Source organism: Saccopteryx leptura, chromosome 2, assembly GCF_036850995.1.
Source record: "Saccopteryx leptura isolate mSacLep1 chromosome 2, mSacLep1_pri_phased_curated, whole genome shotgun sequence".
Lineage (NCBI taxonomy): Eukaryota > Metazoa > Chordata > Mammalia > Chiroptera > Emballonuridae > Saccopteryx > Saccopteryx leptura.
The window spans coordinates 330707979-330724014 of record NC_089504.1 but is presented as its reverse complement, the minus strand read 5'-3'; the positions used below and the strand labels follow the sequence as shown (position 1 = coordinate 330724014).

General features: G+C 56.1%; 1 protein-coding gene across 3 annotated transcripts in view; it reads right to left on the bottom strand.

The window, feature by feature from the left end:
- Window positions 1-14627, bottom strand: part of ATP2A3 (ATPase sarcoplasmic/endoplasmic reticulum Ca2+ transporting 3) — a 34065-nt gene extending 19438 nt beyond the window's left edge. For 2 of the 3 annotated variants that reach the window (XM_066363435.1, XM_066363436.1), the window contains exons 1-8: window positions 14323-14625; window positions 5014-5031; window positions 4686-4768; window positions 3182-3286; window positions 2872-3010; window positions 2513-2593; window positions 2335-2420; window positions 365-829 (exon numbers count right to left, since the gene is read on the bottom strand). In XM_066363435.1, coding sequence (XP_066219532.1) covers window positions 365-829; window positions 2335-2420; window positions 2513-2593; window positions 2872-3010; window positions 3182-3286; window positions 4686-4768; window positions 5014-5031; window positions 14323-14440 — 1095 coding nt within the window. In that variant the 5' untranslated portion in view covers window positions 14441-14625. Of the gene's footprint in view, window positions 1-364; window positions 830-2334; window positions 2421-2512; window positions 2594-2871; window positions 3011-3181; window positions 3287-4685; window positions 4769-5013; window positions 5032-14322 lie in introns of all 3 variants that reach the window. The other variant, XM_066363437.1, reaches the window with a different exon arrangement.
- Between the last annotated feature and the right edge of the window lie 1409 nt (window positions 14628-16036).

Below are 16036 nucleotides of genomic sequence, written 5' to 3'. Positions count from 1 at the left end.
GGAGTCTAGGCCCAGCTTGGCTCAGATGCCTTACGGCTGTACTTGACCTCCTCCTGTGTCCTTTACGGTTACCTGGCAGGGCTTACACACCCAAATGTCAGATGAGGAAACTGAGGCTCACAGATGGACAATGACCTGCCAGAACCCTACAGACCACAGGTCCTAGAGACACATGTCCAGCCAGGCTTTGCTGCTCTGCCCCATGAAACCCTGACTATTCCCCACCATGGGGGCAGCCTATAGGTTTTCTCCTTCATCCCCAGCCAAAAAGAAGCCAGGGAGAGACCCAGAGAGGAGCTCAGCCTGCCAAGCAAGCACCACACAGCAACACCAGTGGGACCCCAAGCTGGCCGTGGACACTGACCCGGCAGACAGACATCTGGTTGGTGGTGAGTGTGCCTGTCTTATCAGAGCAGATGACTGAGGTGCAGCCCAGGGTCTCCACAGAAGGCAGACTCCGCACAATGGCGTTCTTGCGGGCCATGCGCCGTGTGCCCAGAGCCAGGCATGTAGTGATGACAGCTGGGAGGCCCTCAGGGATGGCAGCCACAGCCAGTGCCACGGCAATCTTGAAGTAGTACACAGCGCCTCGGAGCCAGGAGCCGCCGTGTGCTGGGTCAGCAAAGTGACCAATGTTGATGACCCACACAGCCACACAGATCACGGAGATGGCGCGGGACAGCTGTCGCCCAAACTCATCCAGTTTCTGCTGCAATGGCGTCCGCTCTGGCTCCATGGCCGCCATCTGACTCCGGATCTTACCCAGCTCTGTGTGCAGGCCTGTGGCCACTGCCACGCCCACCGCCTTGCCAGATGCGATGTTGGTGCCCTGGCCAAGGGATGAGGGAACAGCTGTTTAGCATTCGCTCAAGGGCCCGGGACCCCTGACTCTTTCAGGCCAGAGTAGGGCTCTTCTTCCTCTGCTTGGCTTTCTTTCACTCCATGTCACTTAGTGTTCCTGGACTTATGCAACTATGCAGTATTGAGTTATTGCTGTCGTCCCCAGGATAGTGTCAGCTCAGTGAAGCAGGGACTTGGTGCAGCTTATCCCCCAGTGCTTAACATGGGGCCGGGCACAGAGCAAGCACCAGACCAACACTGACATTATGATCAACCAGCACAGCATAGCACCAACCCATCAAAATATCCGTAAACAATGCACCCATACAGGAATGTGACTGATTGTGAACCCCAGTAAACCACCCATAAATATTTACTGAAGAATCCAGAAAACTTGATCTTAAGTCCATCCATTCCCAAGGCCCCAGGAAAGTCCTGAGAAGTCAGGACTTTAAAGGCCACTGTAAGGGCCAGCCAGCCTTGAGCTTCTGTGTCCTTTTCTGAAAAATGGTCCATCAGAGGCCCAAGACACAGCTGCTCCAAGAAGGCTAATAATTTAGCACCCCTTCAGACAGGTGCACTGGGCTGAGGCTGGAGAGGGTGGGTGCTGGTGGCCGCCTCAGCTTCTCTTCTGCACTGAGAACGCAGCTCCCGCCCCCCACCTGCAGGCCCCTCAGCTAAGGAAATGACCTGCAGTTAGCCAGGGCATCCTCCTCAAAAAGCTCCTTAGAGACAGCTGCTGATTCCTGAGCATGCTCCTTTGAGTATCCTCCTCCCCACCCCGCAAGGCTTCCCTGCATCTAGGCAGGGCACAGTCCTTAGGAAGAGCTGTGGTTCACTTCTGGGGAGGTTCTGTGGTCCATTAAAGCTTTGTGCCCTGGGCCACTGCTGACTGACCCAAGCCATCCTGTGGCTTCCGTGCTCAGCTTCAGGCTGTTGTCGGGCAGCCTGTGAGCATCACTAGTTAAGTCCCTCTGTGGCCACAGGGCAGGTCACTCCCACCAGGGCTGAACTCATTCCTCTCCCTGAAAAGAGCCAGGAGGCTTGGTGTTGTGACTTAGGGGGTTGGTTTTCCCACAGGAGAAATTCCTGCCATCCTCCATCACGTTAGCAGTCCTCTTCCCTCTAGATTCTCCGTTGAATGACTGTAAACCAACTCTACCCCTTTGCAGATTAAGGCAGGATAAGCCTATGAGGTAAGAGGAGACGCTCTGGAGTCGGAATGTCTAAATTCACATCCCAGCTCTGCCACTCACTGGTTGTGTGACTGGGGGCCACTTAACCTCTCTGCTACTGTTTCCTTGCTAGAAAATGCATATTAAAAAGCCATTGTGAGGTGTAAATAAATTAATGTGGGCACAGCCTTCAGTAAACACAAGCTACTATTTTACGTTATGAATTTGTATATATTGGCCATAATTGATGAGATTCTTCCCTATAGAGCTTTAACCGATTCATATAAATGTTATTCCAGGCAAAGGCCCAAGGACTTACAGAAAATAGCATGTTCTTCTTGTCCTGGTTCACAGCTCTGGGATCTGGCACGGCATCTGTGTGCTTGGTCACGGACACAGATTCGCCTGGTCATGGAATCAGAAGTCAGGAGCCCCATGTGAAGACACACCCATCGGTGCCAGCCCAGCCCCCACTCAGTGCAGCCTCAGGGCCTCACCTGTCAGGATGGACTGGTCCACTCTCAGTGTGGTGGACTTGATCTCAATGAGGCGGAGGTCAGCGGGCACTTTGTCTCCCACTGTGGAGAGAGAATGGCTCAGCCGAGTGTGGCTTTGGGTACCCCTGCCCCAGGTTCCAGGGAAAGCCAGGAGGCCCCAAGGCTGGGGCCGTGAAGTGGGGCCCTAAGCTTTGATCCCTCAGGTGGACCCTGTCCCCTGGCCTACAGTCTCACCTGTCCAACAGGGTTTGGGCTGAATAGCTTTGGAGAGATCTACATATACCACCAGAAAGATGTGCGCACAGAGAGGAATGGGCTCGCTAGCATCACACAATGAAAGGAAGATACCCCCAACGTACCCGCCACTTCCACAATGTCTCCAGGGACGATGTCCCGCGCACGGATCCTCTGCACGCCAGGTCGGTAGGAGCGGATCACCTTGCCCATCTCAGGTTCATACTCCTTCAGGGCCTCGATGGCACTCTCGGCATTGCGTTCCTGCAGAACACGAGGCGGGCAGTGGTCAGCCCCTGCCGGCCCCAGCAAGCCACCCTCCTAGAGTCACAGCCTTGGGGGTTGGGGTGGAGCCGGAAGCAGAAAGACCTGCCGGACTCTAGCACCAGGTAGAGGTCACACCTAGCAGCCCAGCCCCACCCCCATGTCTCCCACCTGCCACACGCCCACGACTGCATTGGCCACAAGGATCAGCATGATGACCAGGGGCTCCACAAAGGCGGTCGTGGTCTCCTCGCCCTCCTCAAACCAGGCCAGCACCTGCCGGGATCAAAGCTGGTGAATTTGGGTTACGCTGTGGGCCAAGGTCTGCTCACCACTTCATTTGTGCCCTGGGTCTCCTGTCTGCTCCCCTGCTTTGGGGGAAGATACCCCTGGGAAGCCTTGGGCTTAGAGGGGGCTGCTTGAGAAGGCCTTGGCTTAGACACCGGCCTCTGCAGGCAGTGACCGCCACAGCCCAAGTCCCACGTGCCAACTTTTAGGGAGTGGGGCAGTTGACAGCTGCGGGTCTCACTGTCTGCCTAGCTGTGGCTTTTCCAAGTGTGCCCATATCACCCTTGGGAACTTGTTAGAAATGCCATTCTGGGGGTCCATCCCAGATGTTCTGAGTCAGAAACTCAGGGGTGGGGCCCAGCCGTCTGATTTAACAAGCCCGGATGACCCTGCTATAGAGGCTCACTCTCGAAGTCCGATGGCCAGAGAAACACGATTCCAGCCAGAGCCCAGGCCTGAAGGCAGGGGACCTAGTTCAATCTCATCCCCATCTCCTGGCCTCATTGGGCACTTGTCAGTCCCCTCTACTGTGTCAGTGTGTCCTTCTGTACCAGCACCCGTTTGGCTCAGCCATTTTAAGATAAAATGTCCTCGGTTTCCACAAGGACAGTGAGTCTCCAGGGGAGCCAGACACAGCTGGTGAGAGAGGAAGAGTCGGTCCCACCCAGGGCCCCTGCTGGGCACAGGGCGGGAGCAGGAATCCTGTCCACCCTCAGGGCAGCCATTTGCCTGCATTACCCTTGGGTCCCTGCTGCTCAGTCACTGATGACAACGATGCCCCTCCCGACCAGCCCACCCTAGCCCCATGGCCGTGCGGGTCCAGGAAGAATCTGGGCAGCAGGGTGGGGCAAGAGCAAAGGGGAGCAGCAGCCCCAAGAAGGCTGCAAGAGGTTAAGGTCCAAAGTCTTCTGAGGGGCACAGGGAGCCACAGAAAGGGGCTGTTCTTTCCTGGCGACATATGACAACCTCTGGAGATTTGCTTGTCACAACTGGCGGGGGGGGGGGGGGGGGGCTGTCACTGGCATCTGGTAGATGGAGGCCAGGGATGCTGCTAAATATCCTACAGTGCATAAGACAGCCCCAAACAAAGACTCATCTAGTCCAAAATGTCAGCAGTGCTGAGGCTGAGAATGCCTGTGCCAAGACAGGAAAGGGCCGACGCTCTGACAGCCAGGGCGGACAGATGGGAGTGGGGTCCACCGAGGGGGCTGCGAGGGTTCACAAGGGACGCTGACATCTGAGCAAGGCAGGGGTGGGTGGGGCCAGGGGTGTCAATAGCAGAGAGGACAGCCCTGTGCCCAGAGCCTGAGGCTCTGAGCACCGCCCGACCTGGCTTTCCCCTCCTCCCACCGGGCTGCCCGATGCCGTGGGATGGGGACCTACTTACAAAGGAGACCAGGGCGGCCAGCAGCAGGATGCGCACCAGAAGGTCCTCAAACTGCTCCAGCACCAGCTCCCACAGCGACTTTCCTGAGAATGGGAACACGGTGTGAGACCCGGGCCCCCGACCCCCTTCAGAACCAGGACACCCTCGAAGACCACCTGGCCTACTCCCTCTCTCCCATTCAAAGAGGGAGAGCCTTGAGAGGCAGAGCTCAGGGGCTCAGTAGGGCCTCACTCTGTCAGGGAGGGGAGGACACAGCATGACAGTGAATGGCCCCAGTGAGTCTCAGGCCACCCAGTGGCCTCGCCGCCCACCCTAGCTCAAGCCTCACCTTCCTCGGTCGGGAGCTCTGCAGGATCCAGCAGTCACGGGAGCCATGCGGAGACAAGAGATGACTGGGTTATGCAGTGGGGCCTTGGAGGGTTCTGAGCAGCCCCTCCCACCCTGCCCACCTGGACCACGGCGAGGGTCTGGACATGCCCCACAGCACTGTGCCGTCACAGAATGGATGGTCCGAGCCCGGGCGGGGGAACCCCCCACCCCCAACCCCGCTCTGGCTGCGGAAGGTCTGGTGTGGCCTGGCTTACCTTAGGACCAGCCCTTCCAGGCCCTCCAGTCTAGAGGGGAAAGGAAGCAAACCGGATAAGGGACCCCATAGCCACACAGCAAGTTGGTAGCTGCCTTGCACGGCTCTTTCTCAGATGGCTACCTTGTCCTGTTCAATGTCTCCCACCCTCACCACTCAAATTTCGAACAGGAGCTTGGGCTGCCTCTGACACACCTGCTCCTCTAGGACCACCAGGATGAGGTCTGCAGCACAGCCCGCCCTCTGCGCTCCACCCCACCCAGGGCGTCCCCAGCACGCGACCCCAGCAGCCAGCAGGCAGGCCCTGAGGAGCCCTGCACGGTTCAGCTCCTAGTGGCCCGGCCTAACCAAGCCCTGCCTCCTCTTGTCCCTTGCTCCTCCGAGGACAGACTCCAGGCCAGCGGCGCTGGCATCACTCCGGAGCGTGTCCCACTCTGAGGCCCCACCCCAGGCTGGCTCTCTCTTCCTCCTCCTCCTTCCTGACACAGGTCCTTGCACTGTCCACCTGTTTTTGGCTTGAGTACCTGCCAATCATTTTTCCCATTGGAGCCCTCTCCCAGACCACCTGTTGGGAAGGTCTGGGGTCTGCACCTGGCAGCTAACCCATGCAGAGTACCAGGCAGCCCACTGGACTTCAGGAATCCAGCAGGGAAACATATAACCTAAAAATACACTTTCTAGCATTTTCGCCAAAGTCCTATTTTAGGACAACGGCTGACATTTTCCGTGGAAAATGTAATCTCCAGTGTCCTGAGTTGAGATTAAAATCAAACAGACTTTTTCCTTCTGATCTATTTAGCTGAAGTGAACAGGAAAGGCGGGGGCAGGGCCAAGCCTGGTTTCTGGGCCAGTTCTCCCATGGAGTAGGGTCCTATAGAGGTCGCCTCAGCCACGTTCCAGCCTCCGCACAGAACAGTGCTGACCTCAGGGCACACAGCCACTTCTGCTGCGCCACCCAGGAGACTCCGAAACCCCTCACCTCCGCAGGTACCTTCAGGGCTCCTGACCAAAGGGACTTTATCTAGAAGTCTCACTTGAACCCCTCCTGCTGTCTCCCTGACCCCTCCCTCCGTCAGGCTCATATTCCCTAGAATACCTTATTCCTTAGGGCATTTTTTTCTGGCAGGAGCAAGGCCTGGGGTTGGGAAGCATGTCCTGGGACAACAGACCAGCTTTAGTCTCCCTCGAGCCACCTTCCCCTTACCCCTCAAATTCTTCCCACACCCTTCGGCATGGGTCCCCGCTTCTGCTCTCTGACCCACAAGCTGGCCCAGGACCCGTTCTTTGGTGGCCATTATGCTGTCCCCCAAATACAGCACGTCCTCGAATGCCATTTGGTTCAATGTTACGTTGTAATGTTGATGAAATGCCACAGGAACTTAATCCTTGTTTCTATCAAGCAGCCTGTGATAAAATTGGTTTTGTTACATATCGTTTTGCCAGTTTCAAGAACCTGTGGACATTAGCGGAAAACCTGCAGTACTTCTGACTCTCCCACCTGCAGGTACATAGTAAGACGGCACTTCCCAGCTCCCGTGTGACTGGTGAAAGGAAGGACCTTTGTTAGTTCCAGGCTGTTGCACTGAACTGCTGGTGGGAGGCGCCACGAGGGTGCCGTGCAACAGGACTTCTGTGGCGATGGAAGTGCCCACAACTGTGCCACACAGTAGCCACCAGCCACAGGTATCTTTTGAGCACTGCGGATGTGGCTAGTGTGCCCGAGTAACTAAATTTCAAATTTTACCTAATTTTCATTCATTTAAATTTAAACAGCCACATGCAGCTAGGGGCTGCCGTACTGGACAGCGCAGGTCAGGCAAGAGCTTTGTCCGTCTGCCACAGAAACCAGCAACCTTTGAGACGGTGTCTGCTCTGTGAAACTGCCTCACAGAGTGCGGAAGACGCAGAGCCCCAGATCACCTGCCACTGGCATACATGCATACATACAGAGTGAGTGCGAAACGACCTCTACTATTTTAAGCCATTGAGACTTGGCGGATGTTACAGCAGCAGAGCGTAGTTGATCTTGACTGATTTCCCCTTCTCCCCAAACCTGGCTCCTACCACAGCGCTCCCCTTCTACCCTCACCCACTGTCCCTGGGGGAGGCTCAGCCAGGCAGGAGGTCACAGCCGACCTCGCACTTGCTCTCACACAGGCACATACATGTGCTTCTAGTCCTGCCTGAGCAGCTGGCTCCCTGTGGGGCTACGGGCCTCATTTGGAAGATGAGGGTCCACCCTACCCTGAAGGGCTGCTGTGAAGATTATCATTAACATGAATAAGAGCCCCTCTTACTGAGCACCGGGTGTGTACCAAGCAGTGTGCCAGGTGGAAGGCACTGGGTGCCGGTGCCTGAGAAGGCACTCCATGATGCAGAGCAGCAGAGTTACCCTGTATTAGCGCTGAGTATGCCAGGTGCCATGCTAGTTCCTTGTGTGCAGTACTCTGTTGTGATTCTCAAACATGAGGAAGATACAATTATTATTCCTTTTTTACCAAGTGGACAACTGAAGCACAGAGAGGTTGAGTGACTAATTCTTGGTCACCCAGCTGGGAAGTGGAAGTAGCAAGAAGGGTTTTGAGCTCAGGCAGTCTGGCTCTCAGCCCCTGCTCAGGATGTTCTGCACTAACTCCTAGGCTGTCTTGCCTTCCCACCCTGGTCTCTCTACTTCCCCCAACCAAGGTCACCTGAAAACACCTGGTGTCCCACATCCTTATTGTTGAACTGGATGGTCTCATCCCATCAACTGGCTCATCCCTCTATTGTAGCCCCCGAGCCACCAACTAAAATCATCCCTGTCCTAAGGCTCTGCTGTGCTCACAGGGGCTGTTTGGAGGTTACTAGGCCCTGCCAGCACAGGCCTGGTCTGCTGCAAACTCCAAGCCTGCCAAAACCCTAGACGACCAAGTCTCCTCCTACGTGACTGAGTCCCAGGGCTATGGAGCACCTTCCCAGCCCCTCTCCAGGAATCCCTGCAAGATGCCGGGTCCCCTTGCTATGTAGTGGCGGGGAGGGCTGAGCCAATTCACCTGTCAGACACCGACTTGTTAAACGGGGAGAATGCCCCACCCTGTCCACCTCTTGGTGCCATCCACCAGGTCACACAGGCAAAGGCAGTAACAGGAGGTACTGCTCCTTCCCAGGTCCCGACTGGGCCAGCCCAGGGGCGTGCAGCCCCCCGTTCTTCTGGAATAGTAGACCTCTGGACCTCTCACTAATGGCCTCCCCGCTGACCTCTACTCTGGGTCTCTGCTGCCAGACGGAGAGAGCCCACGCCCATAGATGCCTGGTGTGGGGCTGGCCTGGGGGCGGGGGGAGTCTGTGAGTTAGCCTGTGGGTCCTGGGGGGCAAAAGAGGACGTGGTCAGAGAAGCTTCATGGCTTAGAGCAAGGAGTTGGTCCAGAGGGCTTGAGTTCAAATCCTGTTCTATCTCTTGGTAGTTCTGTGAACCTCTCTGTGACTCAGTTTCCCCCCCTGCAAAATGGGGAAAATCACAGTAACTACCTCATAAGGGCAGTATGAAGAGGAAATGGTATGCTATGCATAAAACACTCAGAATATGCAGAGCACACAACACACACTCAATAAATATTAGCCAGAACGATAGTTATCAGAATGTAAGCTCCATGACAGCAGGACTTAGTTAAGTGCAGTGTCCCTAGTACCTGGAACAATGCATAGGTGCTCAATAAAAATCCATAAATGAATGAAAGACCCTGTCTCTGCCTGGCTTATAGACCTTCAGTGGCTCTCCCTGGCCTGCAGAATAAAGACCAACCCGAGCATGGCCTTCAAGGCCTTCCTAGATCTGGCCCAGCTTGCCCTTCCAGAATTACTCCCGTATCTCAGACATACGAGATACGGCCATCAGCCAGCCAAGCTAGATGCCTCAGGATCGCCACTGCCTCCCCTGGCATCCCCCCTCCAAGATTTTGCTGGGGCCATGTGCGGGGTACCCTCCCGCATCTCCTAATCTAAACCCCAGCCTCCCAGGAAGGTTTCCAGGGGGAAAGCCCCTCCCTCCCCTGGTCACCTGGCCCTCCTCTCACCAGTCATCAGTACAGGGGCTGCCCCACCTGGGTGAAGCTGAGTCACCCCTGAGTCCACACAGAGCTTTGCAGAATTGTTTACTCAGCCCAGGGCCCAGGAGAAGGCAGGTACAGAGCCAAGGCTGCCCCCAGGATCCAAGCACCACCTGCTTCCCTAATTCCCGTCTCTTGACTCCTTCCTTCTCCCTACATTGAAAACTGGTATTTCAGCTTCTAAATGTCAGTTCCAGCTGGGAGAGGCAAGTGCTCACCAAGGTCTTCCTCAAAGTAAATTTACAAAGCAATTAAATTGTCACTTGCAGAATAAGGGAGAGGCCCTACCTGGGCAGCCCCGCCCAGCCCACCTGGCCCTACCCAGGTCTCCAGGGCCCACCTAGAGTGGACGACCTGTCCCTGCACTGCAGGGGGCCTTGGGAAGCACATCTGGCTCTACGGGGTCCACAGCCTGCACAGTGATCTGGAACTACAAAACCCGCAAAGGCTGTGCTCAGCATCAGCGCACCAGCTGTGCTGTGGACAGAGCTGGCCCTGTCTCAGGAAGTTCCACGGCACGGAGAGTTCCGAGGGGGCGGACCTAATGCTATCCCTGGAAGATGCTCAATTTGCCCAACAAGGGCATAAAAACCAGGGTGAAGTCGGAAAGACTTGGGGCTTCCAAATCCCTGCAGACAAGCCCCGCACTCTCAGATTCAAGAGTCATTTCATGTCTGCAAGGCCCTGAGGGGTCTCCTCGGGACGCGGAGGCCAAGGACAGGGAAAGTCTGCCTGAGGCTGGCAACTCAGATCTCTCCCTCCTCCCTGACTGGCCTCACTCCTCCTGGCCTGGTTTCTGCGGGCTTCCCAAGAGTTCCAGTGGCCATTCGGGGCCTGAGCTGAGGGCAGGAGATTCGACCAGAGCCGACACCGCCAGCAGGAATCTATATTCGGACCATCCCTCCCACCTGGCAGCCGAAGCCGTCATACCCACTGCACAGATGGGCTGTGAGAGGCCCAGGAAAGTGGCTCCAGCCCCATCCCAGCCTCTCTCCCAGCTTCCCTCACTCCCACCCACACCACTGGGCTTTCCAGGACCCTCGGGTGTTGGCCTGCTTGACAGGACATGCCCGACCCAGTCTGCCTCCTGCCTGGCCTCACGTCCAGCAAAGGTGATGGGCAGCCTGTTCACGGACACAAGGAAATCAAATGGCTCCTAAATAATGGGGGGAAAAAGCCCAACCTGACTTGGAAGCAGAGAAATGTAAAGTAAAACCATGAGAGGACACTTTTCTATCAGATTGGCACAGATTAAAATGTCCAGTAATGCACTGCCTTGGTCAGTTGGTGCAACTTTATGGAGAACAATTTAACAAAAACTGTCCAAAGTTAAAATGCACACGCCCATTTTATCCAGCATTCCACTTCTAGGAATTCGTCCTTTGGTGATATTCACAAGTGTGTGAAATGACATGGGATCAAGGATATGCCTTGTAACATGTGTGACTGCAGAGGCTGTGGAACAACCCAAGCACCATTAAGCACAGGTGAAGCCTTGGCCAGATAGCTCAGTTAGTTAGAGTATCATCCTGATACTCTAAGGTTGAGGGTTCGATCCCTGGTCAGGGCATATACAGGAACAAGTTGATATTTCTGTCTGTCTCCCCCCTTTCTCTCTCCAAAAATCAATAAATTAAAAAAAAAAAAAGCACAGGTAAAGAAATGCTGGAACAGCCACACGGTGAAGCCCAGCAAAGCCACTAGGAAGCCCAAGGAAGCTCCCCAGGGCACCATCTCCCAGAGTGATTGTCACATGGAAAGCAGGGGTGAAACAGCACTAGCAATCCACCCTTTTGTGTAAAAAAGACCATAAATCACAGATTCGGATGTGTACATGTGTAGAATATCTTGGGAAGGAGACACAGAAACGGGGACACTGGGAGTTCATGGTTGGGGACAGGGCTGGGGAGACTTTACTGTATACATTTTTTACCCTTTGAATGTTGTCCTGTGTGCACACTTTTTTTTTAATTCAAAAAATAAATCTAAAGGCTGTAGAAATCCCCCCTGCCCTAAGGAAGCTGAGCCTTGGGCACCCGCAGGGAAAGTCGGGCTCACAAGAGGCGAGGCGCAAGGCACCTCCTGCTCACTGTCCTGTTGGGGCCTCAGGGAACACATCTCTAGGCCAGGGTTGGGACAGGCAGTGTTTGCTGTGCACAGGGGACTCCTGGCTGGTATACACTGACCACACAGCTCTGAGGTAGGAGGGCAGAGTCCCCAGCCCTCGCCTCCCCTGGCAGAATTTGCAAACTTCAGGACTTAAGCAAATGACTTCCTTGTGGTTTTGAGCACTAAAGACCTTGCAGGTGCATAGATTCCTGGGGGGACGCTAGGCCCTGGGTGTTTCCCCCCACCTGCAGGTCAAGCCTACCCCCCCCCCCAGCTTCTGGCCCAAAGCCAGGCTCAGTCTCCTCTGCTACAAGAACAGATGATTTGTTGTATATGAACTCTCATAAACCACACTGTGACATGGGTCCTGTTGTAAGCTCTCTTAGGACAAAGAAACTAGGTGCAGAGAGGCAAAGTCTTATCCAGGATCACACAGCTAAAAACAGGCAGAGAGCTAGGGTCCAAACCCCTACCAGCACCACCCTAGAGGCTGTGCCAGTAGAAACTACAGAACACCCACGCTGCCTCCTCAGGCAGGAGCTGGGCAAGGGAGGGTGAGGCGAGAAGGGACAGCTTCCATCTATCTCCTCACTGACCACTTCCAGAGCCCTGGAATGCTTCCTGAGGAAAAGCCATCAGTGACCCGAGAGAAGAGCCCTCTGGGGTTCCACAGGGGCTGGGGGGCACAGGTGGAATAGCTCCTGCCTACCTGACCCCAACTTCTAGCACAGGCACCAACACCAGGGTCCCAGGGCCTGTAGAAACCGTGAGCCCCTTGTACAGACAAGTGAGGCCCAGAGAGGGACAGCCAACCAGCAGCAGCTCTACCACTTGCTCTGTGACCTTGGGCAAGTTGTCTACCTTCCTGGTGCTTCAATTATCTCTTCTGTAAAATGGATACGATAACAGTTGTTTTCAGGAAAAAATATGAGATGAAGAGTGCTAAGAACAGTGCCTGGCACATAGTAAGTGCTCAGTGAGCATTAGCTTCTAATTACTGCTACTCCAAATGTACTATCAAAGCACAGAGGAACCAGAGGAGCAATTAATAGCCCCCTAAATTTCCCTAATACATATACCCTGATGCACCCCCCCCCCATGCACATCTACCTCTGTGGACCTACACACCATACCAACAGCCTCATCTCTCATCTCACACAGATGCTCAGTGGCCAGGCCACCTCGCCCAGACAAAAGAGCGTGGGAGGAACTAGGGACTCCCTCCTCCCCAGCCAGGCACCTTCTGCTGGACCCAACCAAGGCATGGGGGCTAAAAAGGAGAACAGTGTTGGCTAGAGTCATACAGGGCAGAATCTGTGTGATTCTGGAGGCAGAACCAAGGGCTGGGTCTCCAGTTTCCCTTGGAAGTCAGGACTCCCAAACTTCTCAAGCTGGAGGCCGCAGCGGCACAGAGGCCACAGCGGCACAGAGGGAGGCCACAGCGGCACAGAAGAGGTTGTGGACCCTCAGACCTGCTTCCCTGACCTCCACCCACGCCAGGGTCGGAGACAGGCCCAGCAGCCTGCTGTCCTGAAACGAGGACACCCTCCCTGCCAAGTCACTAATGGGGGATATTAAATAATATTTATCTCCCTAGTTCCTCCCACAGCGCAACTAAATATAGCAACTATTTTTTTTGAAAAAGGATTTCTGCTCCAGAAAGATAATATTTATATAAGAGGTGGTTTTTATACAGCAATACAAAACCCACACTCCCTTTCTGACAGCTCTTCTTAATTTTTAGCCATTTCGGAGCAGTGAGACACTCCGGCCAGAGCACCTTCCCCTCTGGCTGGCTGGGAACCCTGAAAGAATGAGGCTCCAAGTCCCTAAAGGACACAAGTGCAAGATGCACTAAGGGATGGAGGGCACATTTCCACCTGGATTTCCAGCACTCTGCAGGTGGATGAAGGGGTGGAAAGTTCTGCCTGCAAGTCACTTGGGGAGGGGTCCTCTACACCTTCCACGATCACAGGGCCTCCAAATGTGCTAGAGACAACAACTGGACAGTCCCTGGCATTTGTTGTGCCTTTTGGCAGATGGAGAACCCCACACTAAGATGAGGAAGAAATGATACCTCTCCCACCCAGACTGTAACAGCTTGAAGGTTCCCTCCCTGCCCAGAGATGGGCAGGCACCAATCTGGGTCACCCCGGAGTGAAAGGCCTCCCCAGGCAACTCCCTAAGTGAGGCCTTGAATCTGCCACCCCCGGGGGGGGGGTCTCTTGCCTCTGCAGTTCAGAGCCCCCATCGACTCCCGCCAGCCACATCCGCCTCGGGTAGCAGAAAGAGGAAGACCTGGGGTTGGGGGTGGGGGCAGCAAGGCTGCCAGCGGACAAGCTGCACCTTCTGAACGTTTTATTGAACTCTCTCAGGGGAGACCCCTGGGGACAGGCTGGTTGGCTGGGCCTGAGTTCCTGGCTGGTCTCCCGCCAACCGAACTCAGTGTGTGCACCTGCACGACGCGGTTGGGTTGCAGCGCGGCTCGGGGTTACATCGCGCTGACCGCCGGTGGGGGTGGGCTAAGCCTTGCAAGAGTGGATGGGGCCGGGGTGGAGGTGGGAAGTCTGGAAGGACTGTACAGGTCCCTGCGGCTGGAAGGAGGGAAACGGGGAGGGGAGCCTGGCGTCCGGTCCCAAACCCAGAACCCGCCCACCCACCACCCGCCGCAAAGGTGGCCGCGCAGCCTCGCCGGTGCCCCAGGAGTATCTGCAGAGGTTTCCGGAGCCCTTGCTTCCTGCCCTCCTGCGGGAGCCGAAAGCTGGGGGTAGGGGTGCTGCTCCGCGGCCGCGGTGCTGGGGGAAAACTGAGACCGCGGCGCGCGCGGCTCCCGCTGCCCCGGCCCGGCCCGCGGTCTCACCGTTGGGGCCGTAGCGCTCCCGCGCGCTGGTCACCTGCGCTGGGCTCAGCCCGGCCTCAGCAGTTACCGAGAAGTGGCTCAGCACGTCGGCGGCTGGGAGCAGGTGCGCCGCCTCCATGCCGCCCGCCCGGCCGTCTGCGCCGTCGGCACCGTCGAGGCCGCCTCTACGTGGGGCTACTGTGCGGAGCGTTGGGGGCTCGGGCCCGAACGGGCACCGCGCAAGGCCATGTCTGCACTGGGACCTCCCCGGACGGCAGTGACAGCGCCGGCCAAGGCCCGAGCCAGGATGCTGCGCCCCGGGCTGCCTCCCTGGGGCGGGGCGGCGAGGAGCCCGCCCCGCACTCACACCCCTTCCGGCCGCCCTCAGAGCCGGCCGCTCCGCCCCCGCAGCGCCCAGGGGCAGAGAGGCCCGGCCACCGGCCCATTCTGCAGAAGAGGTAACCGAGGCCGCTGGCTGGGAGAAGCCAAGGGCCAGTGGCCCGGAGGGGACTTGGCTTCTGTTCTGCAAGAGTTCTGGGGGCCCCCAAGGGCCTAGAGCCGGGCGGGCTTCGGAGCCCGGGGTTTCTGAGCTCTTATTTTGAGCCTTCGGTGTTCTGGGAAGTTGCAAAATGCAGTTGTGCATAGAAGGGCTTCCTACCCCCAACTCAAATTCTGCAGACCCTAGAGGAACCCAGGAGGCCTGTGAATAAGCCTTTCTCCTCCAGAGATTACTTGATGTTTTCTTCTTTTAACGTTCGTGCTTTCTTCTTTCTTTTCCAGATATCCATAGATTAGTAGTTATACCTCATACAAGAAGAACCTCTAACAATGAGCCAGTATATAAGAAAGTAAACCAGTCTTGTTACCTTAGATGCACATCCTCACCCCAGCAGGAAATGTAACTGCCTGGGCGGGGCGTGGGGCTCCTTAGAGACGCCTGAGGGGTGGGGTGGAGGCCGCTGGCCTGGGTCCCCAGGGACAGTGGCCCTGCCAAGGAGGGGAGCGTCAGAGGAACCCCCCTCTAGTGCGCCCTGAGCTCCAGCCTCTCCAGTGCTGCCAGAAGAAGGGGCTGCAGTTAAGTGAGTAAATTGTGGGGAGGCAGAAGCACTCACCCTGCCAATAGGAGGAACAGAGAGAACAGTCTGTTTGGCATTCCCTCCATCTTGAGAGACGCAGTCTGTCTCACCCCACTGGCCATCTTAACCCCCACCACTTGGCCTCTGCTGCCAGAGCCTCAGTCTCTGGGATCCACCTTGGCACACCAGGTCATGGATTCCAAGATTGAGCCCACCCAGCCAGCTGTTCAAACCCCAAACCCTACAGTGCCTCTGCAGCCAGCAAGCCTTCCCAGATACTGCAACTGTGTGTGCGTGTGTGCGCGCATGCGTACACACACGCACACATCCCAGCTTCCAGGCTGGCCCCAGCTAGCTGAGACCTACCCAAACTATGTGTGCTAACAGCTTCCGACCTCCTCCTTCCAGGACAGGGATGTGGTGCTCCTCCTCTGTCTCCCCTTTGCTATGCCTCTTCGAGCACAGAGACACTTAGTGATGACCTGGGTGGACAGAATGATCCAAGCCTCTGCTGCCTTCCATGGTCATCCAGACTGACTCCCAGGACCTCAGCTGGGTCTCAGCCTGCACCATGGAGGTAGGGAATGCTGCTGGGTTTTTGGCTGTGGCTCCTTCCAGCCTGACATTTTAGATCTCAAGTAGAATATCCCTGGTATTTC